This window comes from Typopeltis vanoorti, chromosome 23 (genome assembly GCF_054136105.1).
Source record: "Typopeltis vanoorti isolate ZY-2024b chromosome 23, IOZ_Tvanoo_1.0, whole genome shotgun sequence".
In the NCBI taxonomy this organism is placed as follows: domain Eukaryota; kingdom Metazoa; phylum Arthropoda; class Arachnida; order Uropygi; family Thelyphonidae; genus Typopeltis; species Typopeltis vanoorti.
The window spans coordinates 69537364-69565037 of NC_143571.1; the positions used below are offsets into that span (position 1 = coordinate 69537364).

Below are 27674 nucleotides of genomic sequence, written 5' to 3' on the forward strand. Positions count from 1 at the left end.
ATCAGACACTATGGCATACCATGATTGCTAACTTCCAAATTGGAGAAGCTACTTAAGAAGAAGAATAGAACAAATGAACTATTTCAGTTATTTAGGCACACTTTTTAGCACGATTTTTACCAAATTAAATATGAAAATAGACAACAGAATAAACAAAACACGCAGCATTCTAAGGACTCAGTTAAATTAATTATATTGAATAAGAGATTGAGAGAGAATAAGTAATAATGGCATATTTCAAATGGAAAGAGATAATAAAATAAACAAAACTGCTATCATTGCAGTGGAGAGTCATTTGAATAACCCTCGGATCGAACTTGATCTTGTTAGCATTTAAGAATTAGTTAGCAGAGCATATCTCAAGTGGTGTGGTCACTTATACAGAAGAGAAGAAGAAATATTTAGAAATATAGAAATATATTTAGAAAGAAATATTATAAATGACATTAAAATGAATGACAGGAAAACAAAGTTCTAGGTGGATTGATGTAGTAGGAAATGTCTTAGAAGACCGAAATATAAGATCTGACACAAACTTTTTAAAGCATTCTTCTCTAATACTGCAATATTATTTTTTGGTAGACAAAATAAAATGGAAGCACTAAGTAATCTTGTGGTTAATGCTTTCTCATCTGATGACAGAAAGTTTGCATGACGATGATGAAATCATCACACTTAAATCAGACAGAGGAAATTTAACAGTCATTTTAAATTATGTAGTTCAGATTATGACAACAAGATCACTTCTTTCTTTCTTATCAGACTCTTCCACATATTCAGAAAAGGACCATGATCTCCAATACATTTGAATTTACAGAATCAGAAGATCTTAAAAAACAACTGAAGTCAAAACACCCAATCACTAGCAGATTGTATGGCATGTATAAAGCAGATATCCCCCCGTCCCCCTCCGATAGCGGATGATAGAAGTTGTGCTATATGTTTTCTTCTAAACACCTATGATAACTTCTTAAGCTTCATATCAAATATTCAAACTCCTTCTTGAAAAAATCGATGCATTTTGTAGAGAAACTTTCAGATATACAAATTATCCCATCAGTATATCAGTAGTTAGTTTAGACATAGTCTTGTCGTTTACAATGATGTCTATGGAAGAATTAATAAATATTCTTATAGAGCTATTTCCTCCTGACATTACCTGTCTCTTTTATCATTGGCTTAAATCCTTGTTCTTTACTTGGAAAAGAAGATTTTTATACCAAAAATATGGTCTGGAAATGGGCTCACCTCTATCTTCTCCCATCGCTAATTTATATTATGGAAAAATTTGAGGAGGAAAAAACTATAACACAGATGACCCTACAGCCACATGTCTGGTGGAGATATGTTGATGATATCTTTATTGTATGGAAGTACACACCCAGAAAAACCTTGAAAATTTTGTTCATTTTCTCAATAATCTTCTTCTTCTTCTGCAGCTTCTCCCACTTAAGTGGGGTCACTGTTTGTTATGAGTCTCCTCCACACCTTCCTGTCTTGGGCTGTCACCACATCCAAGTTCTTCATCTTCAAGTCCTCTTCTACCAGCTCCCTCCATCTCTTCTTTGGCCGCCCACGCTTCCGCCTTCCTTGCACATCCATCTGCATGACCCTTCTTCCCACATATTCGTCCTCCCTCCTCATCACATGACCAAACCATCTCAACCTTGCCTCCTGTATTTTCGCTCCTAAGTTCGTAACTTTCACTGTTCCCCTGACATAGTCATTTCTCAGATGATCCTTTCTGGTCACACCGCACATCCACCTAAGCATTCTCATCTCTGCTACTTCCATCCTACTGATGTTATTTTTCCTCAGGGCCACAGTTTCTATAGCATATGTCATAGCTGGCCTCACTACTGTCCTATAAATTTTGCCTTTCAGATTGATCGGCACCCTCTTATCGCATAACACTCCAGCCATCTCCCCCCAGTTCCTCCAACCTGCTTGTATCCTGCATCCCACTTCCTTCTCACCTCCTCCATCTTCTTCCACTGTCGAACCTAAGTATCTAAAGTCTCTCACCTTCCTGATGACATTTCCTTCCAGCTCCAGGTCTGTCTCCTGGCCACCGCCCACTGCGCAACACATATACTCTGTCTTAATTCTGCTCAGTCTCATACCTCTCTCTTCCAGTACTTTTCTCCATCTTTCCAGTTTAGCTTCCGCTTCTTCTCTTGAATCTACACACAGCAAGATGTCATCTGCATACAACATTGTCCAAGGTGCATCTTCTCTCACCTCCTCTGTTACCACCTCCATCACGATATTAAACAGAAACGGACTTAATGCTGACCCTTGATGCAAGCCAACTGTTACTTGAAAACTTTCTGTCTGTCCCAAACAGGTCCGAACACTTGTCTTCACATTTCTGTACATTTCCTGCACCAACCTGACATATTTCTCCGGCACCTTCTTCTCCCTCAGACACCTCCAGACTTCTTGCCTTGGCACTCTATCGTATGCTTTCTCCAGATCAATAAATACCAGATGCAGCTCCCTTTGTTTCTCTCGATATTTTTCCATCATCTGTCGTAACCCAAAGATAGCATCTGTTGTTGATCTACCAGGCATGAAGCCAAATTGTTCCTTTGCAATCTCCACCTCCTCCCTCAATCTACCATCAAGAACCCTTTCTAGGATCTTCATTGTGTGGGACATCAACTTTATTCCTCTGTAATTTTTACAGTCTTGTGCATCCCCTTTACCCTTGTAGATGGGAACAAGAGTACTCTCCCTCCATTCCTCGGGTATATTTTCCTGTTGGCAAACTTTCATGAACAGGTCCCACAGCAGGTCAATTCCCTCTTCCCCCAGTGCCTTCCATGCCTCCACTGGAATTCTGTCGGGGCCCACCGCTTTTCCATTCCTCATCCTCTTCATGGCCTCCGTCACTTCCATTCTACTGATGTTCTGCACCATCCCCTCAGAAGGCTGCCCATCTCCTCTGTGAGTCCTTGCATTTTCCTCATTCAAAAGTCCCTCAAAGTATATTTTCCATCTGTTTCTTATGTCCACATCCCTCCATAATACTCTTCCTTCAGCATCTTTGATCTGCCTTACATGTAAGATGTCCTTAGCTGCTTTATTTCTACATTTTGCTAGTTGGTAAATTTTTCTCTGTCCTTCCTTTGTTTGTAATTGATCATACAGATCTTGATATGCCATGGCCTTCGCCTGTGCCACAACTCTCTTGGCTTCTTGCTTTCTCTCTTTGTACACCTCTCTGTCCTCTTCCACTCTTGACTCATCCCACTTCTGCTTTGCCTTCCTCTTAGCTGTCACTGCCACTTGTACATCATTATTCCACCACCAACCCTCCTTCTGCTCTCTAATTTTTCCAGATGTCTCACCAAGCACCTCGATTGCACAGCTCAGGATTACTTTTGAATTATGTTTCCACCAATCTTGTACACTTTCCAGTCCATCCGAAATCCTCTTTAACGCTCTCTCCCTAAAACGATTCCTCACACTCTCTTCTTTTAAGCGAAACCACTTAATTGTCTTCATCCCATGGCAACCAGAAGTTCTTATCTTTGATCTTATTTTAAAACCTATGCACAGCAGTCGGTGTTGTTGTGCTACTTGATCTGTTGGAATTACCTTACAATTTGTCACAACCTTAAGATGTTTTCTTCTAGTCAAAATGTAGTCAATTTGTGAGCTGTTGTTACCACTTCTAAATGTTATCAAATGTTCTTTCCTCTTGAAGAAAAACGAGTTCACAATTGCCAGATCAAATGCTACTGCAAAGTCCACAACCCTCTCTTCTTCCTGGTTCATCATTCCCACTCCATGGCCACCATGCACCCTTTCACAGTCTCTATTCTGTCTTCCTATGTGCCCGTTCAAGTCTCCTCCGACAATCACCATCTCATTTTCTTCCAATTCCCTCATTTCTTCATCTAATACGTTCCAGAACTCATCTTTTTCCTCTGCTGTACAGCCAACTTGCGGGGCATATACACATAATACGACCACCCGCTCTTCTCCAAGACCCAATTTCATTCGCATGATCCTGTCGTTCCTTCTACCCACGTCCAGTACTTCACCCTTCATTCTGCCACACACCACAATTCCTACACCATTTCTTCCCTCGTTATTCGCTCCAGAGTAGAAAAATTTATATCCATCTCCCAGTTCCTTTGCCTTTCCCCCTTTCCACCTTGTCTCCTGCACACATAAAATGTCCAACTTCCTCTTCCTCATCATGTCTGCCACCTCTCTTCCCCTTCCAGTCATGCTTCCAACATTCAGTGTTCCCACTCGCAACATCCTCTCCACCTGCTGGGCTCGCTTCTTTAACCGCACCCGCCCTTGATGCGGTAGCCCTCGTCCACTTCTCACAGCTGTAGGGCGATGTGGCTGCACGTCGCTTAAGGGGTACGCCCTAGCCCTTATATCACTTCGACTCATAATCATAGTTTGAGTTTATTTTGTGATTATTTTCTCAATAATCACTATCCAAAAATAAAATTTATATTAGAAAGAGAAAAGGATGGTAAATTACCATTTCTAGATATCCTTGTCAACAACTTGCTGGAGAATTAACATTGAAACTTTACTGGAAGAACTCACATGGGCTTGTATGTACATGCATGCCATTTCCATCATCCTCAGTAAATATTAGGTATCATCAAAACGTTAAGAAATGGAGCTTTAAATATACTTAAAAATGGTTAAATTAAAAGAAAAAGAACTTAAAATCCTATTTAGTCAGTTCCTCCAAAGTTACAAAGAATCTTTTATTTTGATAACCCAGAAATTACTTACAAAGGCACAGTCTCCTTACCATACTTTGGCAACACATTAAGAAAAATAGCCCAATTATTAAAATCAGTCAACATCAAAATTGTCTTCAAACTAGTTAATACCTTACAAAGTTTCTTATGTTTCCCCTAAAGATAGCATTCCATTCTACAAACATCCTGAGGTGTACTAGATTCCTTGTTCCCATGGAAAGGTCTACATAAGTCAAACTGGAAGAAGTTTTTGAATTTGTAAAACATGTAAACAATGTTGAAAACAAAGGAGAAGAAATAAGCAGACTCACAGACCACATCCTACTTGTGTGTGTCCATGTGCATGCGTGCATTGTTTACATACTGCATTTATACTCGCACTAATTTTTAACTGAGTGAATTTACTTGGTTGTAATTTAGCCTGACCTAAATTTAGTATTATTGCTTAATGTTTGTGCATGCTAAAACACATACAGGGTGTTCGGGATAAATTTGACAGTTTCGTAAGGAAAAAGAAAATCTTCTTTGTATCTATTAAATTTAATGAATTGACAAAAAAACATTACAGGCAGAGTTAATTACAATACTATCAACAAGATTTACTCAAAATAACCACCATTAGCATCGATCACAGCTTCAATTCTGCTTCGGAACCTCGAACAAGCTGATGCTACAGTCTCCCTGGGAAGGGCCGCAAAAACTGTTTTAATTTTATCCATTAACTGGGCTTTTGTATTACTGGAAGTGCGATTGGTGTCTTTTTCAACTGCGCCCCATACAAAATAATCCATGGGGTTAAGGTCTGGGGAGTTTGGAGGCCAAACATTTGGACTGGTGAAGTCGTAGAAATTTTCAGACAACCATTTTTGACTTTTCCCAGAGGTGTGGCAAGGGGCCGAATCCTGCTGCCATACATACGGCCTACCATTGGCTACCCTTGTTATCCAGGGCTTGACTACAGTTAGCAACTCCACGAACAAAGCCCGAATTCCAATGCCAGGGTTCTTCAACACCTGTTCCTGCAGATTTGCGAGGAATTCTGCTGTACGAACGCAATCAGATCGTCTGCTAGGGATCTTTCTTCTTGCTACATCCTCATAGTCACCATTGCAAGTCTCTAGTTCATGCCTGATTGTTTTTACTGTATTCAGGGAGCATTGGGCAGCAGTCGTAATATCCTTATTTTGATAGCGGGCACGAATCATCATGATACAAGTTATTCTCTTCCATGATTCAGGTGGGTTCCAGCTATCCATCCTTTCTGACATCTTGTATATGAATGAAGAAGGGTCGAAACTTTTAAATGAAGAGAAGTGTGTGTTAATACATGTAACTTACGGAAAAATATAATTAATTATAAATATGTCAAATTTATCCCGAACACCCTGTAAGTTAAAAATAGTTACTTAGTTGACGAAAATATGAGTTTTACTGCTTTCAAGCAAAGTGCCATGAAGATAAGATGTAATGGCAGTGGTTTCCCTCACTTCATGACTGAAGTGGAACCAGAAGTATAATGCATGCTGGAGCATGTGCAAGTGAAAAAAAGCTAGATAAAGATGTTTTTTCATGTTCTTTTTTACTCACGATTTTTTTAAGTTTTGCGTGATAAGGAAGAATTTTTAGAACCATTGAGGAAAAAGTTCTATTAGTAGCAGTCTTTCAAATAAAAAGATTATTTGAAAGCTATTTAACTGTTATGTTACAAAGGTAACTGGAATAACAGTTGTGGAAGAAATTTATAGGGACTTTGGAACTTGATAAATGAAGTTTTTCATACAGGAAGAGAAATGTTTATCAGATATTAAAAGGTTTCATTAGAACAGTGATTTAACAGCTGTTTTGAAGAATAGATACAGCGAGTTGATTTTTAAGTGTTTGATAACTGTTCCTTGGAAAATCTTTATTACAAGAAGAGGAAAAAGATTCTGAATCTTGAAAATTAAAGCATGAAGAATGTTTTTTCATAATCTTTCTAGTTAGCATTTAAAGGAAAAATTTAAACACTTTCAAACACATTAGAAAGTGTTTGAAATTGAAGATTTTGTCAAATCTGAACTTTTTTGTGTCTATAGTAACTTCCAAGCTAAAGTGATTTTTCAGCAGGAGAACTGTTTCCACTGAAGAAATAAAGTTTCTTTCAAGAGAGATCCAGATGCAATTATGAAACATACCGTATTTACTCAAATATAACTCGCTCTTGCATATATCTATCACCCATGATTTTACTTTATGAAAAAAGAAATTGAAAAGTTTCGCATATACCTCACACATGAAAAAAAGTTTCAAATTTTTAAGAAATAGATAGTGAATGTTGTTATGGCAGTTTCAGATATTTTGGAATTCGGGTGAAGAGAATCAGCATTTTAATACAACAATCTTCAGCTTGCCTTTGTTGTTGAGTTGTGTGATCTTTTGTTAATACTGCACCAATCATATGCGGAAACGGAAATAGCAATAGCGAATAGTAGATTCTTGATAAGTCATACCCATTTTCAGTTTGTTTGTTTTTTTCCCAATCATGGTGATTTTATGATTCTGAAATGATAAAAAGACAAACAATAATGGATCTGTTTGTTTTAATTTAATTACAGAAGCATTGTCGCTAAAGGTTCAAATATATCGCATGATGAGGGTGATCTTCTGATCGCATAAATAACATTGATAATTAAAATTTAAATGCATTCATTTTATAAATAATGTGAGCAATTATGAATTATAATAAGTACTGAGAATTTAATTATAAACATGAATTTAATATTTTCCTGAAAAACTTGAGTTTTTCAGAAAAAATATTATTTCAGGAAAATCCCCACATATCTCACCCCATGATTTTTTTAACTTTATTTATTTTTTGGTGGGGGGGGGGGAGGTGCAAGTTATATTCAAGTAAATATGGTAATATTATTTTTAACTGGTGTATTTTTGCACCCAAAAACTAATAAGATGTGATTTAGTTAATTATCTTTTTAGATTTTAAGATGAGTTACTGCAGATAAAGTTCTGGATATTGTATTTTATCATTATTAAACTGTTTCTCATAGAAATGTGAAGACTCAATTTACTTAATTTTTGTTGAAGTTAAGATTGATTTTTGAGAATAAGTGAGAATTATCATGGCAAAATATATATATCTAGGATGTTACTCATGTGCTTAGATTTCCGTATAGAAATCTGATACCACTGGCAGCCTATTTCTATTAAATCCTGCACATTTGGCAGAATTTAATAATTAAATAATAAATAATAATAAACATATTATAAACTTTTTACAATAATAAAAGTGAAAACTTTCATATAACTTTTTCTAAATGGAATATCCGTACACTTAGCCACTTTGCAGCATGATTACTGTCAACCACTGGGAGGCAGAACAATTGCATCTTTTTTATGGAAACCCACTCTTTTGCTATAATCAGCTGTAATGCTCTCTTACTTTTAGTTTCTTCTGTCACATATTACTCAAGGAAGTTGTCAGTAAGCTCAATAAAATCAGCATCATTCTTTTCATGAGAGTTCACTGTTACCAGTTAGTCTTTGGATAATTTAAGTCACCCATTATGATTTATTTTTTTTTGTCCCCATTAAGTTTATGTGGTGATGCACACATCCTCATCATTTGTAGCTTATCCACTAGGTCTTTAGCAATTTCACACTGTATTTGATTGTGTTAGATTTGGCATCACACCATATATCTTTATGCTCACTACTGCACTACTAAATATTATATAGCTACTTTTTTTTTAAAATAATTATTCTCTCTCTTTCTCGCACACACACAACATCTAATAGCATAATTTTTTTACCTTGCTGTCTTGCTACTACATTGAAGGTAATGTTTTATTTTCTATTTACCTTGATTGTTGTTTGATTTTTTTATTTTCCAACTGTAATACACTGAAGATGGTTCACAATATGTCTACTGAATTATCTGTACTTCAATTAATCTTAGTTAAATAAATATCCAACTGTGTTTTGGTGTATCTCTGTTCTAATAAATAACACTTAGTTATCCTTTCATTAACACACATAATTCTAAGTTCACAAGAGCAGTTTTTGTAACAGTATGTTAACATACATACTTATGTATGTTTGGCCAATAATAATAAATAAATAATTATTTTTTTGATTTTTAAATGTATTTCAATTGTTTCTTTCTTAATTACACTTCTCCATTTTGTAACATTTAGGCTCATTAACAGTAGAGCACTTTGGATATCTGAGTTCATCATCTGATTCCGAAGAAGCGCTAATCCCAGTCAATTTCTGGTATGATTATTTATTTATAGATTTTTTATATAAAAAAATTAATTGGTAGAATCATAATAATATTGAAATATTGAATTTTACTATTTGTGATGGTTGTTTAAGATATTCTAAAGAAATGTAACTATATAAATTTTTTATTCATTTAAGGCAAATATGCTTTCTCTCTTTAAAAAATTATTCCATGATGTTTTAGATATTGAGATGGGGGAAATAGAACCCACCATATAAAATGCTGTATACCATACAAGTATAAACAGAATGTACAACTAACACTAAACTATTGTAACAAAGTGATGCACACAACACACACCAGTTAATATCAGATCATGAGAGTTGTTGAAATTCTGGCCAAAATCCCATAGCTTTAGTGGGATTTTGCTGGAATTCACTCACTGAATTTAGTATATAAATTCAACCACCTACCGTATAAGACGAGGCCTAAATTTTAGGCTATTTTTAGGTTTTAAGCTTATGTCAGTTTTATAAGACAACCCCCCAATTTCTTCTTTCTTGTATTAATGCAACGTTAGGTATTGTTATATCCGTTATTTTTTTTGCATAGCATAGATTTAGTATTTAAGCAAATTATCCTAATTAAAAGTGATTAGCCCCAATTTTAATTAATTGTTAATTTTGCATTTTTTTTAAATTTTAGGATTATTAAAATTGTTATCATTCAAAATCATGGAACCAGCAACAAAACAAAGAAAGTATGAAGCTCGATTTAAAATAGGGTAAGTGAAATGGCAAAGCAAACTAATAACTGTGCGGCTGCAAGAAAGTTTGACATAAGCGAGAAGATGGTAAGAGAATGGAGGAAGGAAGAATATTTTTTAAAATATTGCCAAAGAAAAAATGTGCGATGAGAACGAGGATCACCCGATAGCCACAACTGGAAAATTACGTTGCAGAATGGGTATTCGAACAAAGGCAGAATGGTTATCTTGTTACAAGAAATATGATTAGAGCATATACACTAAAATGGTCAAGATTGAATTCAGATGAAAGTATAGATGCTGAAAGTTTATTTTTCACTTGGTTAGACTATAATAAATTTAGTTTAATCCTTTATCCAAGTGTGAGCAAACAAAGTTTGCACCTGAAAGTATCTTCAGGACTGGGGTAAGGTGGTACAACACCGGGCAACTCATTGCAAAAGTAGAGCAAGCTAACATCACTCCTATCTCAGTATCTCCCATAATACAAAACACATCTCCTTGTGGATATCTATAATGTTATGCATTAAGGGAAGGGCCACTGCCCAGACTAGTTTCGGCCTTTATTGAGGTCTCTTCAGTGGGAGCCACGCCCAAGTAATTTAAGAGTAATTTAATAAAAAGGTGGCACACCGTTTGGCAACTCCTATAGGTAGAGATGATCTTACTAATGCTTCTGCCTCATATCTCCACTTGGGCCTGGCTCCCACTGAAGAGACCTCAATAAAGGTCGAAACTTGTCTGGGTAGTGGCCCTTCCCTTAATGCATAACATTATACATATCCGCAAGGAGATGTGTTTTGCATTATGGGAGATACTAAGATAGGACTGATGTTAGCTTGCTCCACCTTTGCAACGAGTTTCCCGGTGTTGTACCACCTTACCCCAGTCCTGAAGATACTTTCAGGCGCAAACTTTGCTCACACTTGGATAAAGGATTAAACTAAATTTATTATGAAAGTATTGATTTAAGCTACTTCAGTATGATGTAATCATTTTATGAACAGACAAAACCTGGTAATACGACAAAAAATGAAAATTGCTCAAAAACTACCAGCAGATCTTGACCACAAAATTACCAGTTTCCATAAATTTATTATTCAGTTGAGACAAAAACATAAATTTCTGTTGTCAAATATTGGAAATATGGATGAAATTCCTATGAGCTTTGATATGATAAGCAATAAAACAGTGGATTTTAAAGGTAGTAAGCGTGTGCTAGTTCGAAGTACAGGTCATGAAAAAACAAGGTTTACTGTTGTGTTGTCATGTTTAGCTGATGGAACCAAGTTAAAACCAATAATCATCTTCAAACGTAAAACTAAACCTAAGATAAAATTTCCTTCAGGTGTTTTTGTACATTTTCATGAAAAAGGAGGAATGGACGAAAATGGTGTGAAATTATGGATAAATAATGTGTGGAACATGCAACCAGGCAGTATAATGAAGAAACGCAGTTTATTAGTATGGAATATGTTTCCTAGTCATTTAACTGAGAATACTAAAAGTCTTCTAGAAAAAAATAACACAAAAATTGCAATATAGAAGTTATACCTGGTGGTTTAACTTCTACATTGCAACCACTAGACGTCTGCTTGAACAAACCATTTAAAGATCACATGCGAGAAGAGTGGAATAATTGGATGTTGGCTGGTGAAAAATCATTTACAAACAGTGGATCTATTTTTTTATATGGCACTGCATCACTTGATATGTTGTGCAATTTTGTGATCAAAGCATGGAATAAAGTAAAAGTAGAGACTGTAATAAAATCATTTAAAAAGTGTGGTATCTCTAATCTTATGGATGGTATGGAAAATGATCTGTTGTGGGACACTGATGACAATGAAAACGAAATCAATTCACCAGATTCAAACTGGGATCCATATGACAATCATTTATACAATGAATCTGAAGAACTATTTTCAACAGATGATGAAGAAAATTAATATGAAAATTTAGGTTAATAATTATTTGTTTTTTAAGACTTACATCTATTGTAATATTTTAAAAAATTTATGTAACAAAAAATTAATTTGATTTGTTTATTAACACTGCCTATTTCTTATATAATGATGTATTGTAACTACCTAAATGTTCATCCAAGAAATTAAGCTTCCCTTTTTATACTCGTCGTATAAGCGAAAACCCATGATTTTGAGGGGTTTTCTGTAGTATTTGAGAGTCGTCTTATATCCGACATATACAGTAATTTAGTGTATAGCCCTCTTATTACTACCTAAAGGTTGTCTTTTATAATTTCCATATTAAATGCTTTCCTCAGCATGAATTCTTGTAGATAAGTTTATACATTGGTTAGAGTATAAGAGTATACTTCTAATTTTTTAGGATATGACAACTTAAACTAAATTATTCATCATAAAAATTTTAATTAAAACTACCTATATTTCAGCAATGTTACATTGCCATTTTCAGGGAACATAAAACAATGATATGTGCACTCAGGCACTCACATTAAGCAAATGAGGCTGAAGAAAGGCAACTGAAGTCAGTCCTAGAAGGTGCTTCCTAGCTGATTAAATTGGGTTGTCTTGACCATTGGGCTGATGATCTTAGAATGTATGCTTCCCAAATTTGGAACAGTTTCATGTACCCAAGTTTGTTGAGGTTTGGGTAGTTTTCAGAGCTGAGGCTGATTCAAGGAATAATCCTTCATATCTATACTTGCTACGGTGTAATAAAGTGGCCTTCTTCCAGCGTATTCTGTGGTGAGTTCTAATGCATGGTCAGCAAGTCCCGAGTGGCTGTATTGGTGGAACCGAATGTAGTTCTTGTGTTAAGATCTGCATAGCGGCCCATCCCATAATGCATAGACATTATACATGTCTGTAAGGATATGTGCATTGCATTATGGGATACTAAGGCAATTGATTAGAAGTCATTAGCTTCTTTATACAAGTAGTTTAGTTGTGAAGTTACTTCACATGCAAACTTTGTTTGCTTTGTTGTTATGTTCCATTGAGTCGTTTTTGACTCCTGGTGATTCTATGAACATACATTCTCCATTCAGATCTGTCCATGGCCATATCTTTCAGAATATCCAAGTGCATTCCAGTTGCTTCTTTAACTCCATCCACCCATCTAATTTTTGGTCTTCCTCTTCTCCTGCTTCCATCAACTTTAGAGCAAGCATCATCATCTTCTACAGACTGTCATTTGCTTGCATAATATGTCTGAAGTATGACAATTTTTGCTTGATGATCATAGCTTCGAGGGAGCAATCTGACTTATTTTGTCTATCACTGATTTATTGGTTTGCTTTGCAGTCCATGGTATTCTTAGTAAGTGTCTCCAAACCCATAATTCAAATACATTTATCTTCCTTCTGTCACTGTTTCTCAGGATCCAACTTTCACATCCATACAGTACCACAAGGAATATCATTGCTTTCACGATTCTGATTTTTGTTGTGAGGATAACTTTATCTTTAAAGATCTTGCTTAGATTTGTCATTGCTTTCTTTCCGAGTAATAATCTTCTAACTTCTTCAGTACAATAACCATCTTGATCAATTCGGGATACTAGGAGCAAAAAATTGTTAACTGCATCCTTTTTCTCCCCATCTGCTTCAAAATCATTAAGTTTGCATGTTACCATAACTTTTGTCTTTATGAGGTTAAGTTTAAGACCACATTTAGCACTTTCTTCTTTAACTTTCATAATAAGTTCCTCCAAATCTTCTTTGCATTCTGCTAGCAAGGTGGTATCATCTGCATACCTCAAATTATTAATATTTCTTCCACCAATTTTAATTCCAACTGAAGATTCGTCCAGCCCTGCCATTCTTAAAATGTATTCACTGTACAAGTTAAACAGATATGGAGATAAAATATACATCCCTGTCGCACCCCTTTACCTATAGTGAAATATTCAGTTTCTCCAAGATCTGTTCGGACAGTAGCTTCTTGTTCACAATAAAGATTCCTCAGAAGGATGCTCTGGTACTCCCATTGTTCTTAACACATTTTACAGTTTCGCATGATCTTCAGAGTCAAAAGCCTTGCTATAGACAAGGAAACAAAGTTAGACATTCTTTCGATATTCCTGTGCTTATCCATCTCACATTGATGATTTGATCTCTTGTTCCTCTGCCTTTTTGAAATCCTGCCTGTTTGTCTGACATTTCTCTCTTCATGAATGGTTCCAGCCTTTTCTGAATGATCTTAAGTAAGACTTGCATGAGAAATCAGTGCCATAGTTCTGTAATTTTCACACTCTCTTGCATCACCTTTCTTCAATAAAAGTATATAAACTGTTTTTTTCCATTCCCTATATTGCTTTCATGATTTTCTCAGGGCTTTGAGCAGCTCAATAGGTATTCCATCTCCTCCTGGTGCTTTCTTACTGGATAGCTGTTGCAGTGCCCACCTCACTTCACTCTCCAGTGGTACTGGCTCCTGTGTATAATCCTGCTCTTCAAATTTCTCGGTAATTTTGGAGTCCTTTCTGTAAAGGGCTTCTGTATGCTCTTTCCATCTTTCTTTGATGTCTGCAGCTTCTGTAAGATATCCTTTGTGTTTACTTTTCAATATTGTCACTTTGGCACTAAACTTACCTGTTAGTTCTCTGATCTTTTTGAAAAGATCTCTTGTTTTTCCTTTCTTGTTTTGGTCTTCTATTTGTTGGCATTCCTGGTTAAAGTAGTTTCCCTTGTCTCTTCTGGCTTGTCGTTGAAACTCTGCATTCAAATGCCGCACTTCCTGCAAATTTCATGTGGCCTTCATTTTCTTCCTTTCCTGAGCAGTTTTGATGGCATCTTCTGAGAGCCATTTAAACTTCTTTTTCTTCTTACATACTGTTGGAATATTTTTCTTTGCTTCTGTTTTAATTATATCTTTAATCTCTTTCCACAGTTCATCTGGTTCTCTTTCATACAAATTGAGTGTGTTGAATCTGTTCTGTATACTAATATTGTATTCAGCTGGTATGTTTCCAAGATCATATCTGATTGACATTTGTGTTGTTTCAGTTTCCGTAATTTCACATGTATCGTAGTCACTAATAACTTGGTCTGTTCCACAGTCTGCACCTGAAAAAGTCTTGACAGATTGAATTGCACTTCTCCATCTTCTTTGTCCAAGTATATAGTCAATTTGATTTCTGTATTGTCTGTCAGGTGATATCCATGTGTACAATCTTCTTTTGTGCTGTTTATAGCAGGTGTTAGCAACAAACAAAGAATTCTCTGCATAAAACTCAACTAGTCTCTTCCCTGCAGTGTTACGAATACCTAAACCAAAGCAACCTGTTATTCCTTGTTCCTCAGTCTGTCGCATTTGCATTCCAATCTCCGATAAGTAGCCATAAATCTCACTTTGGTGTTGCATCAATCACTTCTTGTAACTTGTCATAAAATTCTTCAATGTGTTCTTCTGTTGCCTCTGTAGTGAGTGCATAAACCTGAATGATGGTCATATTCATTGGATATCCACTCACTCTGAGAGAAATGATTCTGTCACTCACTGGACTGTAACCTAATACATACCTAGCCATTTTTTTCCTGAGTAAGAAAAATACTCCATTTTTATGACTTGTCTCATGTCCTGAGTAATACACCATATGGTACCCTGACTGAAAATGGCCCATTCCTGTCCACCTAAGTTCACTTAGTCCCAATATATTCAGCTTCTTGCACTTCATTTTCATCTTTATTATTTCCAGCTTCCCTTGGTTCATACTTCTAACATTCCAAGTTCCAATCCTGTGGTTTGGAACTTGGAATGTGTTCCAAGTTCCAAACCACAGGATTGGAACTTGGAACAACAAACCACAGGATTGGAACTTGGAACAACAAACACTTCCTGTTTCACTTCTTGTGAAACAGGAAGCCTCTGGTTTTGACCTGAACACATCATAAAAACTAGTTCTACTTGTGGAAGCCCTCTGTTCTTCCCCAGTTGATGCCTTCAGGCCTGGGGTCTTACCATCTAGCACCATATCGTACTTTCTCATTCATTGCCTTCCTCTGGAATATTTTTTGACTTTCCAGTCTAGATCCACAACGATTGCCAATTAAGCATTCGGATGATTGCAGACATGGTGCACATTGATAAGGAGACTGTATGACAAATTAACATAATTTCTTCGCATTCTTAATTTTTAGTATAACCAAGTGAAAAAAACTTTCAAATACTCAAAGAATGTTCAAGCTACTATGACATCACTGCATGATTAAGTTTACATTATTATTAATCTGATATCAACAATTTTCCTCCAAATTAGTCTGTTACTTGTTAGCACTCCAATACTGTCATGCAGGGTCGCCGAGAGAAATTTTCGGACTTGTGACAAGTCTGTGGTCAGGGCACCACTTAAAAAAAGTGGTGCCCGGACCACATGTTTCTCCCTTTCGTTTTTGATTTCCAGATTTATGATGATACATTTCTGTTGGTCAAATTTTTAGTATTAAAAATATAATTTTAATAATTAAAATATCAAATTAATAAGAATACTTTTTTTTTATTTTTAGCACGTGGCATACACTATACAGTTGCACACTTTACAAACAATCACAAAACCCTCGTCTATCAAAATACTAACAAGAACAAAGTGTTCTGGCAGGGAACATTACTGTGAATGCAATTACTAGCTAGCACTAGTGCAGTCGACTGCAGCAACCTTGCACGAACGCCTATTGACGTCATCAACCGCTAAAACTACAGCAAACTGCGCCGAGAGAATCAGTGTCTTCCAGACACTCATGGCGAGCTAAACAGCGTAGCCATCTGTCTAAAACAAAACACAGTATCATTCTCGATATGCCATTATCCTTTATCATTGTTGTATTATTACGAGAATTAAAACCATGCATTATAAACACAGTTATGTGACACGTCGGGGCCCAACGGTCAGGCCCTTTTCGATGCCGGGCCCGTGACAAAAGTCTCAGATGTCACCCCCTCTCGGTGGCCCTGCTGTCATGTCTGACATTTCATTCTTTAGGGCTCTTATAACTGAATACATCCACATAAACCTTGGTCTTCTTCTGGGTTTCTTTCCTGCCATCTTGGTATTTGCTAACCTTTCCTTTCCCAATCTGTTTAACTGATCATATCACCTTTAGATTAGTCCTGCTGACAGTGTTAAATTCCATCCTAATATCTTCATTTTTAATTTATTCAGACTTTGTTCATGTTCAATTGCTCATGCATAATTTGTCATACAGTCTCCTTATCAATGTGCACTGCGTCCGCTATTATCCGAATGCTTAATCAGCAATCGTTGTGAACAATTTCATTAATTTTCACAATGTTTTGTTCGGTTTGAATGACACAAAAGTAACGCGTTCGTGCCATTCAAACATTCGCGCACATAACATTACAGTATAACCATACACCTCCTGCAACAGTTTCAAACACTCGGTCATCAACTTCTTCAATTTCACAAGGAATTTGAGATTAATGCGCTGCTCGAGTTTAATGTTAGACATTATTCCAGCAAAGTGACTTCACATGTTTCTTTTATAACTGCCTACAGACTAACTACGAGCGACAGAGAACAATGCTTATCTCAACTGCTTCTAGAACCTTCAAGTTCATTCATTATGCAAGCTCATCACACTGTTATGAGTACACGATTCACAGCACACCTTGTCTCATTATTTAATAGCCACACCTCGTATAGCGAGGTGTGGCTATTAAATAATGTCGCTGGGACCGTTGCTGTTTAATTTATACATAAATGATATAGGAAATAACCTGAAAGGAAATATTCAGTTTGCTGATTTTTGCAAATGAGAAATTTGCAAAAATCAGTCATGGTGATGTGGAGAGCTTGCAGGGCAATTTAAATAGGCTGTCAGTATGAGCAAAAGTTAATGTGTGTCAGTTTAATGTCGAGAAATGTAAAATTATGCATTTTGGGATAAATAGATTACAAGCCATGTATCACATTAATGGTGCTGTACTCCAGGAAATAGATGAAGCTAGAGATTTTGCTGTGGTAGTAGACAGAGAGTTAAAGTGTAGAGGACATATTTCTAAGGTTGCTAACTTAGGCTGTAAGATTATTTGGCTATTGAAGAGCACATTAACAAGTAGAGATAAGGAAGTTGTTATTCCTCTTTATAAGGCCTTGATATTTCCACGTCTTTATTACTATGCTCAAGTCTGGTCCTCTGGGTTTCTTGGGGATGAGAAAGCGGTTGAGAGGATTCAGAGTTGAGTGGCCATGGAATGTTTCCTATGGAGATAGATTGAAGGTGCGTGTGGATTGCAGAAGTTAGTTGATGGGAGAAAAAGAGAAGATATGATAGAAACATTTAAGTTGCTTAAAGGGTTTTATAGGATAGATGCAGGGGAAATGTTTCAGCACTTGGCTAGAGAGACCAGAACAAGCGGTCATCTCTGTAAGTTGAATAAAAGTGTGGTTAGTAGGGGTGTGAGGACTAGATTTTTTGCTTGGAGAGTGTGAATGATTGGAAGGGTTGTCAGATCAGTTGTGAGTGCTTTATCTGCTAATGGGTTTAAGGAGAGGTATAATAGATTTTGTGAATAGATTGGGTCTGCTGCGATGAGTCTTCGGACTCTGTGGAGGTGCCCATATAGTAATAATAATAATAACAAAATCCTACAAATTCAATTCTCCGGACAATGTGGTCTTTGCCAGCATTGTTTGTCACATTAGTCACAATATAAATGTTATAAAGATACTAAGTACTCTAAAACACAAAAATCTATACTAATACTCTATAACACATTAATTTTTGGAAGAGACTATTTTTTTTTATTGCTTTGTTTACTATATTAGCTTTCTTTTGGCAATGCGTCTCCCTAAAAATAAAAAAAATAAAAATATTATAGTGAATAATTGTGAATAATAGCCTCAACAAAGGAAATTTCTGATGACAAATCTTCTAGTATTATGAATAATTTCATTGGTCCACTCAAGCTTCTTTTTTTTTACTGAAAAGGTTGTTAATCCGTGTGCATATAAAAGAGAGAGAGATATATATATGGGATGAAGTCCACATATTTAGTTTGTGTGTTGATGCAGATTTTGGCTTAGGAATCATTGTATTGTAATATACTTGTTAACTTTAGGATTTGCACATGGATATTATGCTTAACTGCTGATTTCTGTTTCAGTTGTACTCGTATGTTTTGGAGCACAAAGAATCCTCATCAGAGAGTCATATATACTTGTCGTACAGTGGAGATAAAGCCTGACTCATTCATACAGAAACCTACAGTGGTTGAAAATAGGACAATTGTGCATGAGGAGGAAAATGATCTTTCAAGTTCTTTATCGGAAAAACCAAACCCAGAGAAGATGTTATCACCAAGTAAAGAACTTGATGTGCAAAATACCAGTATGATAGAAATTTCTTCTGTTGAAAAATCATCTTCTGCTGTTAATATAGATAATCCTGCAATTATTTTATCAGAAAGTATTGATTCTTCAACTAAGGAAATGGAGCAAATGCCAATATTGAAAATTTCTGAATCTGGTAATGATGATGGTAATGAAGAGGTACCTATTTCCAGTGTACATTATCAAAATAGTGACACACTTAACGTTTCTAAATACAATAGAGAAAAAACCGACATAGTAAATTTAGACAACACTAACTCTATGGTGGTAAATTTAGAAGACACTAAATCAATTTCTGCATCAAATGATAGAAAAATAAACTTGATTTCTAAAAGACAAACCATGCACAAAGAAGATAACCAGTATCTTCAGGAAGCTATGCTTGTAATTGATGATCTAATAAAAAGAACTCTACAAAATGTACTAGAACTTAAGGAAAACAAATCGCAAGTTCATTATTTATCAGACAGGAAGGCTGATTCAGTTTCAACTAAAAGTATTAATAAAATTCCAGTTTTAGCTTCATTATCTGGCAGCTATCTCCATAAGGAAAAACCTAGTGCTTTCATTCCTAAGGATGCAAACATTAAGTCTTTGAATGATATTAAAGTGAATACTTTGCACATCACTAGTTTAAAACATTCCAAAGCATCAGAAAGTGAAGAAACTATTGGAGATACTGACAAAGCAGAAGAGGTAAAAACCAGCAAAGATCTCTTACATGAAAAAAATTGTTTACATACTGATTCTGCATCTGGGAACTGCTTAAATTCTGAAAACATCAGTACTCTGGAAACTAATGTTTTAATTTCTTCCTCTTCAGATGTATCATTTAATGGGATGCCTACTGCTAAGAAATGTCAAATCATAAAAAATACATGTATCAAGAGTTTGGAACAAAACAAAGATGGTATGAATGAAGTTAAGAATAACATGTTACAGTCACATTGCCATGCATCATTATATAACAATAATGCTAAAATTCCTGACTTTTCAGATGCAAATTTTATTTACTCTCAGCTAGCTCATAACAAAAATAAGGTAGAAGAATCATTTCACAGTTCACTGCCTTCAAAAGATATTAAAGTTCAGGTGAATGGAACTTTTAAATATTCTGATAAACTTAATCATTCACATATCCATACAGATGAAATGAACGGAAAAAGTCATGTTGATTCTTTGCAATCAAATTCCAAGGATACGAAAGCTTTAAATTATATTATTGATGGAAAATTGAAGAACACATCTTCTCAAAAAGCTGTGCATTCTGAAGACTTGAAAAATGACAAAGTTGAAGAATCCAATGACAGTAACAATAATAATACACAGCCTTTAAAAGTTCCTACTGATAATATACTAAATTGCAAAATAGTAAGTGATACACTGGAAGCAGCTTTACCTGATGAAGGTGAAAACTGTTGTTCAGATAGAGGTTTAGAAGATTCTGTGATGCATATTGTTAATCATATTAAAACTGGTGATGCAACTTGTCTAAATGGTTCTTTGGTTCATTCACTAAACAGAGATCAGAGAATCCATGTGTCAGAAGAAACAGAAAATATACAGCCAAATCATTCAGATAAGAAAAAGATGCTGAGGAAAATATTGAAAACTTATCCACTTAGAAGTCAACGATATCAGGAATCAATTAAGTTACTGAATGTGTTTAATGATAAAGAATTAGAAAATAATTTTAAAGATCATGTGTATAGGAAGCGTAAAAGGAATGGGTATTCTTTTCCAGATAAAGTAACAAATTTAATTAATAATGTCCTTCCAGTAAGCTCTGTAACAGAAACTGTTCTTCCTATATATAATGTTACTGTAATGGAGCAGTCAACGAGTCCTGATAATGTGACTTGCAATCAAGAAAAAGCCAATGAACAATGTCCTCCACGTCAGTTAAGAAGGACTCCAGCACGTTTATCAGTTCTTTACAGTCAAGAAGATTTAGTAAACAATCGAAAAACCCTGAAATACAATTTTGGTAAAAGCAAATCTCGAGTTCAAAGCACACAGAATTCGTTATCTGAAAAACATACAGAAAATGTATCATCTTTGGAAGGGGGTAATGATCTTAAAAAGGAAAATGCAGGCTCTAGAATTTCAGGCATATGCAATAGCAATGATAATTCAAATGAATGTTCAGAAACAAATAATGAAATAAACACAGAATTATTCATATCAAATCATGGTGTGTGTACAAATCAACATGAAAAGAAAGTTTTTTGCAGTGAAATAGCTGATATTAATGTTAAAGATGCTAGTGGAAGAGAATTTAAAACAGGTGAATTAAATCAGAAATCACATTCTACTAGTTTTGAACAGAATAATTGCAATTCAGATAATATTGGACCTTTTAAATGTGGAAAGTGTAAGAGACTATATCGAACCAAAGAAAGCTTTGATAAACATGTTGAAACCTGTGATTTCATTATTGATTCCAGTTCTAATGATGAAGATGATGAAGTTTCTAGTACTAGTTCACCTGAAAAAACAGAAACAAAAGAAGTCATCGATCATGTACTAGAAATGAATAACTCTAATGATAAAGATAACATCTCCCTCACATCAGCTTGTGATAAAAAGACCTCAACAGATTTTAATATGGACACCACATCATTGAATCATCAGGTTCTACAAGTTGATGCAAAAGATGAACAGCAATGCCTAGAAAATGTAGAGTTGATTACTGAAACAGAAATACAGATCTGCAATACACCATCTCATGAGGTTGAAGAGAATGAATCAGATTGTGTACAGCATCTATTAGAAACACCAGTAGATGATACTAATGAGATAGCCCAGCAGATTTCACATTCATGTGAAACTAGTTTTCATATTTCAGATCCTTGCAAGCATTCAAATAGTGCTGCAAGTTGTCCTGCAGAAGTTGTTTTGCCATCTGGAAGTAGTTCTTTTGTTAATTATAACATATTTCAGAATTCAAGTAATTTACAAGAAGTTGATATATTATCAAATTCTCCTGTTTTAACTTCATATTCTCATATAGCAAACAGTAATAATAGCCAGGTTAAAATACAAGCACAGTCATTATATGCCATAAGTGAACACCAACCACCTTTACCTAAAAAGCCAAGAAAATTCTTTAAACATGAAAGGACACGAGCCAGAAAAGTGATACTTCCTCGAATAAAACCTTTATCTCATTCTCATGGACACTCAGTGTCAAATAGTGAATTTCGTAAGTCACAACTGACTGATGCTAGTACGCTAGATATCAGTCATGTTTTAGGATCAAATAGTAGTTCAGTTTCATTGAATGCTAATTCTGTTACAATTCCATTTGTAAATCAACTTCCAACCAGTTCGTTAACTGAGAGTTTAGTAAATGGCTTATTTGGAGGAGCTGCTGAGGTCATGCAGGTACCTGGTGGTACAATTATTTTACCAAAGAAAACTACTGTTCCTTCCTCATCACCCATTGTAAGTCATATGCCCACCTCAGCACCTATTCTTCCTCAGGCTTTAGTGTCTCAGAATCCTCAGGTATCTTATCTGGGCTCTATTACAATTACCAACAGAGAAACAATGTCACTTTCAGTTAATCCAGCTCCTGCATTAACTCCCAAATTTGACTTAATATCACCTTCTCAAGTTCTTTCCTCACAAAATGTAATACTAAATCAGGCATCTGTTCTTTCATCTCCTGCCATGCAGATTCCAAATACATCAAGTATTCAGTTATCCACAGTGAATATGCAGCAGATTTCACTTGAAAGCATACAGAATAGCAGTAACCTTGGATCCTATATTTTGCCACAGCAGCCTCTTGTGAACACACTTCAAAATTCTATGATGTATCTTGGTCAGTCACCTAATCAAACACACATAGATGGATCTTCAGTTATTAATTCTCTACATCCTTCACCTCCTGGAGTTGTTCTTCAAATCCCTGTTGCAGCTCAGCCATGTACATATCAGACTATTCCATCTGCTTCTCAAACATTTCATGAAGATATTGTGGGGACTAGTGCATTATCAATACCTCAGGTTATGCCTCAACATTGTCATTCTTCTGATAATAGTGTTAATATTATTTCTCATGTTGATCCATTGTCATCTTCTCCGTCAGTTGTTCAAGAACATTTCGGAGATAAAGCATCATCATCGTGCATTGCTCCAATACTCAGTGTAAATTATGAAGATGCAGACCATTTATCAGCTGAAAACGAGATGCAATCAAAAGAACAAAGTAGAGATTATAGTAGTCCAGGTAAAGTTTATGTAGAGTCTGCAGATAAAATGTCTGATGGCCAGTTATTAGCAGATTGTTCTGCTAATGAACCTTCATCTATATCACCTACAAGTGATCATAAACAAACTCCTGAGCCCTTATCTAGTTTAATAAATGGCCACCTTGTTCATATTATTCAAAAAGCAGCTCAGCAAATGATGAGTCTGTCATCACAGTTGGCACAGAAGCATGAAAAGAATCAGAAAAATTTAGTAAACTCACAAAAATCTCCACCATCAAAACTTAATACATCTAGTCCCAGCGCAAGGTCTAGCCTCTCTGTTCATCGTTCTCAGCATTTGAAGCGTAAGGCTCTTAGGTTGCAAAGGACAGTGCCCACAGTGTCACCATCTTCTCTGACCACAAATAAAAGTGATATTAATTTGAAAGACTCACTTTCTCCTACCATTAGTCATTCTAGCACTTTTGTAAATCAACCATTACTACCTGGTAGTCAACATTCTCACATTTCAACATCAACATTTAATGGTAAGAATGAATATATTTTTTATTATTTTTTTGTTTTTCTTTCTATTAATCAATTTAAATTAAATGGTTAATGATGTATAATCCAAAAGTCTCGGATTTATTTTAAAACGTGGTGATCGCCTCCTCCTATTCCTTATCTGTTGATGCCATAATCAGTTTTACTGGTCTTTCCATGTCTTTTCTTTTGAGGGAGGGTCCAAGTTAATATTTAGAGCTTTACAGTCAGTTGCATTTTGAATGATCCTTTTGGCTTTCTAAAAATCATTGTACATTCTTTTCATGTTTATTTTCATTTCTTGAGTTTTCTTGAACTTCTGGAAATTGGGTGGCTCTTGTCTAATCATGGCTTTATCAACATATTCTAGTCTTAACATTTCATAAGTTTTATAATTTTTTGCATAACTTTATGAAACCACTTGGTTTATTATAAGACCTCACAAACATACATAAGATTAATCTGTAGACTGCTTGAGAATGATCTGTAGACAAGATATAATGTACAGTGGTCAAGGACATCTTATTCAACTAATGACTCAGTCAGCTCCTGAAACTTTTGGATTGCACCTTATAACTAAGAAACTGTTAAACGAATGTGTGAAATAGTTAAGCTTACCAATTCAAGTATTAACTAGCTTTTATTACTTGAGAGTAAAATAATTGAGGATTCACTGGATTTTGCTCTGATTATTATACATATAAAAAGGGCTTAAAATTGTCATTAAATATGACAATTTTTGAGAGAAAGAAATTTGTTTATTATTAAACATACCAGTTTCATTGTTTTAAATCATACTTCATATTCCCAAACCATTTCTTTGGTTTGGAAGGAGGTTAATGAAATAAAAAAGGATCAAATGCAGTTAGTTCATTTAGTAGAAGTGTATATATAAACTTAATCACCTTTATTAATAAACTGAAAAGTCCTAGCCAGTCTATATCATAAGTACTATTTAAAACATTCTAAATCTATTCCTTTTGTCTTAAGTTCAATGTAATGAGAATAGATTAGATGAAATATTGATAATTGCATTTAAATTCCTGGTCTGGGTAGCTAGATGGATTTTGCAGACAAACAGTTTTTGCTTTCTAACTAAATCCCACTGTGGCATAGTTGTTTATTAGTATTATTACTAATATATGGGTAGGTGGCTGACCCTTCCATGTGAGGCATTTGGGTGGAGGTGATCCAACCAGCGATAGTATAGCGCTTTTCATTTTTCCTCTTTTCCTATATATCTTTTCCATATTCATTACTCTGCTTCTCCTGAGTCATTTCACTCTCCTATCTTCCAGATTACCAGCACTTAAATCCCCATCACCTTACTACTGCAATTGCTGTGCATTGTGATCTGTGTGATATCTGAAAAGGAATGGGAAGGAAAGAGATCTTGGTAGTCATTGCTTCCTGGACTGTGAGCATCCATAGCTGCCATCTTCAGTAGATGGGGAACTCTGTTACTGAACTTCCTGAATTTTGAGAATGAAATTTCCATCCTTGTAGTTATGAGGACCTTCAACAAGCCCCACCCAGTACAGAAACCATTTGCACATTAACAGAAAACCAAAATCAGAGACATCAGTAAATACCTTCTTTCTTAATACCCTCATATTCCCTCTTTCAGCTAGAACCATCTGATCAGAAAAATGTCAGCCTTCTTTTTCCAGAAGCATTAAGTATGGTTGACAGATCTCCAAAATTTGTTGAGAAACTCAATTTAGGAAACATTCTTGTAAGATTAGTTGCCCCAAAACAATCAGCAACTCCTTCATGCAACATCCAGTATGGGAAATACCAATCAGAGTATCACCACCACCACAAAATAGGAACTTTTCTCAAGGAGTAATATCAGAGTGGAGCCTCTGTGATATTCTGAAGGAGATTTACTCTAAATTACAGTAACACCCATAAGAAAAATCTTCATAAATTGGAATAGTTACCTGTTCTGATCAGGAATATCATCCTAACATTCAACTCACTAAAACCCACACTTCAGTGAAAGAACAGTATCTCAACTGTCCTCTTAGGCTCTGCAACTCAGACCTTGCTTTGTGTCAGAAATATGCTCTGACACAAAGCAAGATAGTCATTCTCAGACTATCTGTCCCGGCTCTGCCATCTGTGCCCATTGTGGCAGCAACTTTTTTACTATATATATATATATATATATATATATATATATATATGTTAAAGATGCCAAGCTATTTTAAACCTGGTTTTACTCCATTTCACAAGTAAGCAAACAGACAAATAAGTCAAGTTTGCACCTGCACATATTGCAAGTCTAGCTGACCCTCAAAGTAGCGCAAGTCAAGGCAACTCATGGTAAAGGTAGAATAAGCTCTGATTACTATTCTTAATATTTACCCTTAATGCACAGCCCATCTCCTTGAGGAGATGTATGATGCTATGTATTAAAGCAAGGGGGCCACTACCCAGACTGGTTTCGACCTTTCTTGAGGTCTCATCAGTGGGAGCCAGGCTAGAAATACCAAGATTTTAGCAATACAGAGCTTATAAGTATTTTACCAGAACAAGTTACCATAAGGTGTTTTAACCTTATTAAATAAAAATCTCAGGATGAGATATGCTCCCATTGATGAGACCTCAATAAAGGTCGAAACCGGTCTGGATAGTGGCCCCCTTGCCTTTAATACATAGCATCATACATCTCCTCAAGGAGATGGGCTGTGCATTAAGGGTAAATATTAAGAATAGTGATCAGAGCTTATTCTACCTTTACCATGAGTTGCCTTGACTTACAATACGTGCAGGTGCAAACTTGACTTATTTGTCTGTTTGCTTACTTGGGAAATGGAGTAAAACCAGGTTTAAAATAGCTTGGTATCTTTAACATTTATTATACCCAAGGTAAAATACTTTCTACATATATATATATATATATATATATATATATATATATATATATATATATATATATACACACACACACACAGAAAAGTATATGCAGTAGAATGCTTTGTGCTATGCTAGTTGCAAGCTAAGTGCCATAGAACAATGAACATTCTTCAAACTCTACATTCCCCCCCTCCTGTGATTCCATAATCTATCCTGCATTTATCATATCAAAACTTGCATCCCAATATATGTCTCTGCCAGAGACAGTACACTATGATGATTGGATTTTACCCACCAATAAGCAATCAAAATTCTAACTAGAGCATTTCAAACCTCACAGATTCCTAGCCTTTACTTCAAAGGTGGTTCACTTCAACATCAGCAGCTGTACCTTTTATATGCAACTAAAATAAAATCCAGTATAGCCTTATACATATCCAGACAGATTTTATCTGATTCCATATTCATTTTGTTTTTAAACTTCTACAGAGGATTAACATTTATAACTGTATATACTGATTGGCTTTATGGACTCTATATTTGTTTCTTTTTTATTAATTGCTTTCTCATACATAAAATTTTAATTTTTTAAGCTATTTACTACTTAGTGTTCATTTACTTACAATCTTGGAATAAAATGCACTGTGCTAATTGTTTTCTTGTACACAGTTATTTACTTTTTCAGTTATCTAATTATTGTTACTTTTCATTATCACTTATTATCCTGTGTATTGCTACTGCTGTAACCTTTATAATGGCAGTATGATGTTTGTTGGCCTAGCATCAGTAAACTCCAAACAAACGATAGTGAACTAAGCCTGTGTATCCTTGTGGCAATGCATCTGCATTCATAATGTTAGACCTAAGGCTATCGCAGATTCATTATGTAGTGGAAGTTTTTGTTTTCAACCTGTTCTCAATGTTGTCCTTGGCACTGCCAAGTAGGTACCCCCAAACTCAGGTTTTTAACCCCACAATTCAGGAAGATTGGATGCAGAACTGTGACACTA

General features: G+C 35.4%; 1 protein-coding gene across 1 annotated transcript in view; it reads left to right on the forward strand.

Annotated features, from left to right (window-relative positions):
• LOC150093938 (histone-lysine N-methyltransferase 2A-like) overlaps nt 1-27674 on the forward strand; it is a 294597-nt gene that overhangs the window by 110769 nt on the left and 156154 nt on the right. The window contains exons 9-10 of the mRNA XM_090412869.1: nt 8933-9011; nt 18835-23807. Of these exons, the coding sequence (XP_090268995.1) occupies nt 8933-9011; nt 18835-23807 (5052 nt within the window). The remainder of the gene's footprint in view (nt 1-8932; nt 9012-18834; nt 23808-27674) is intronic.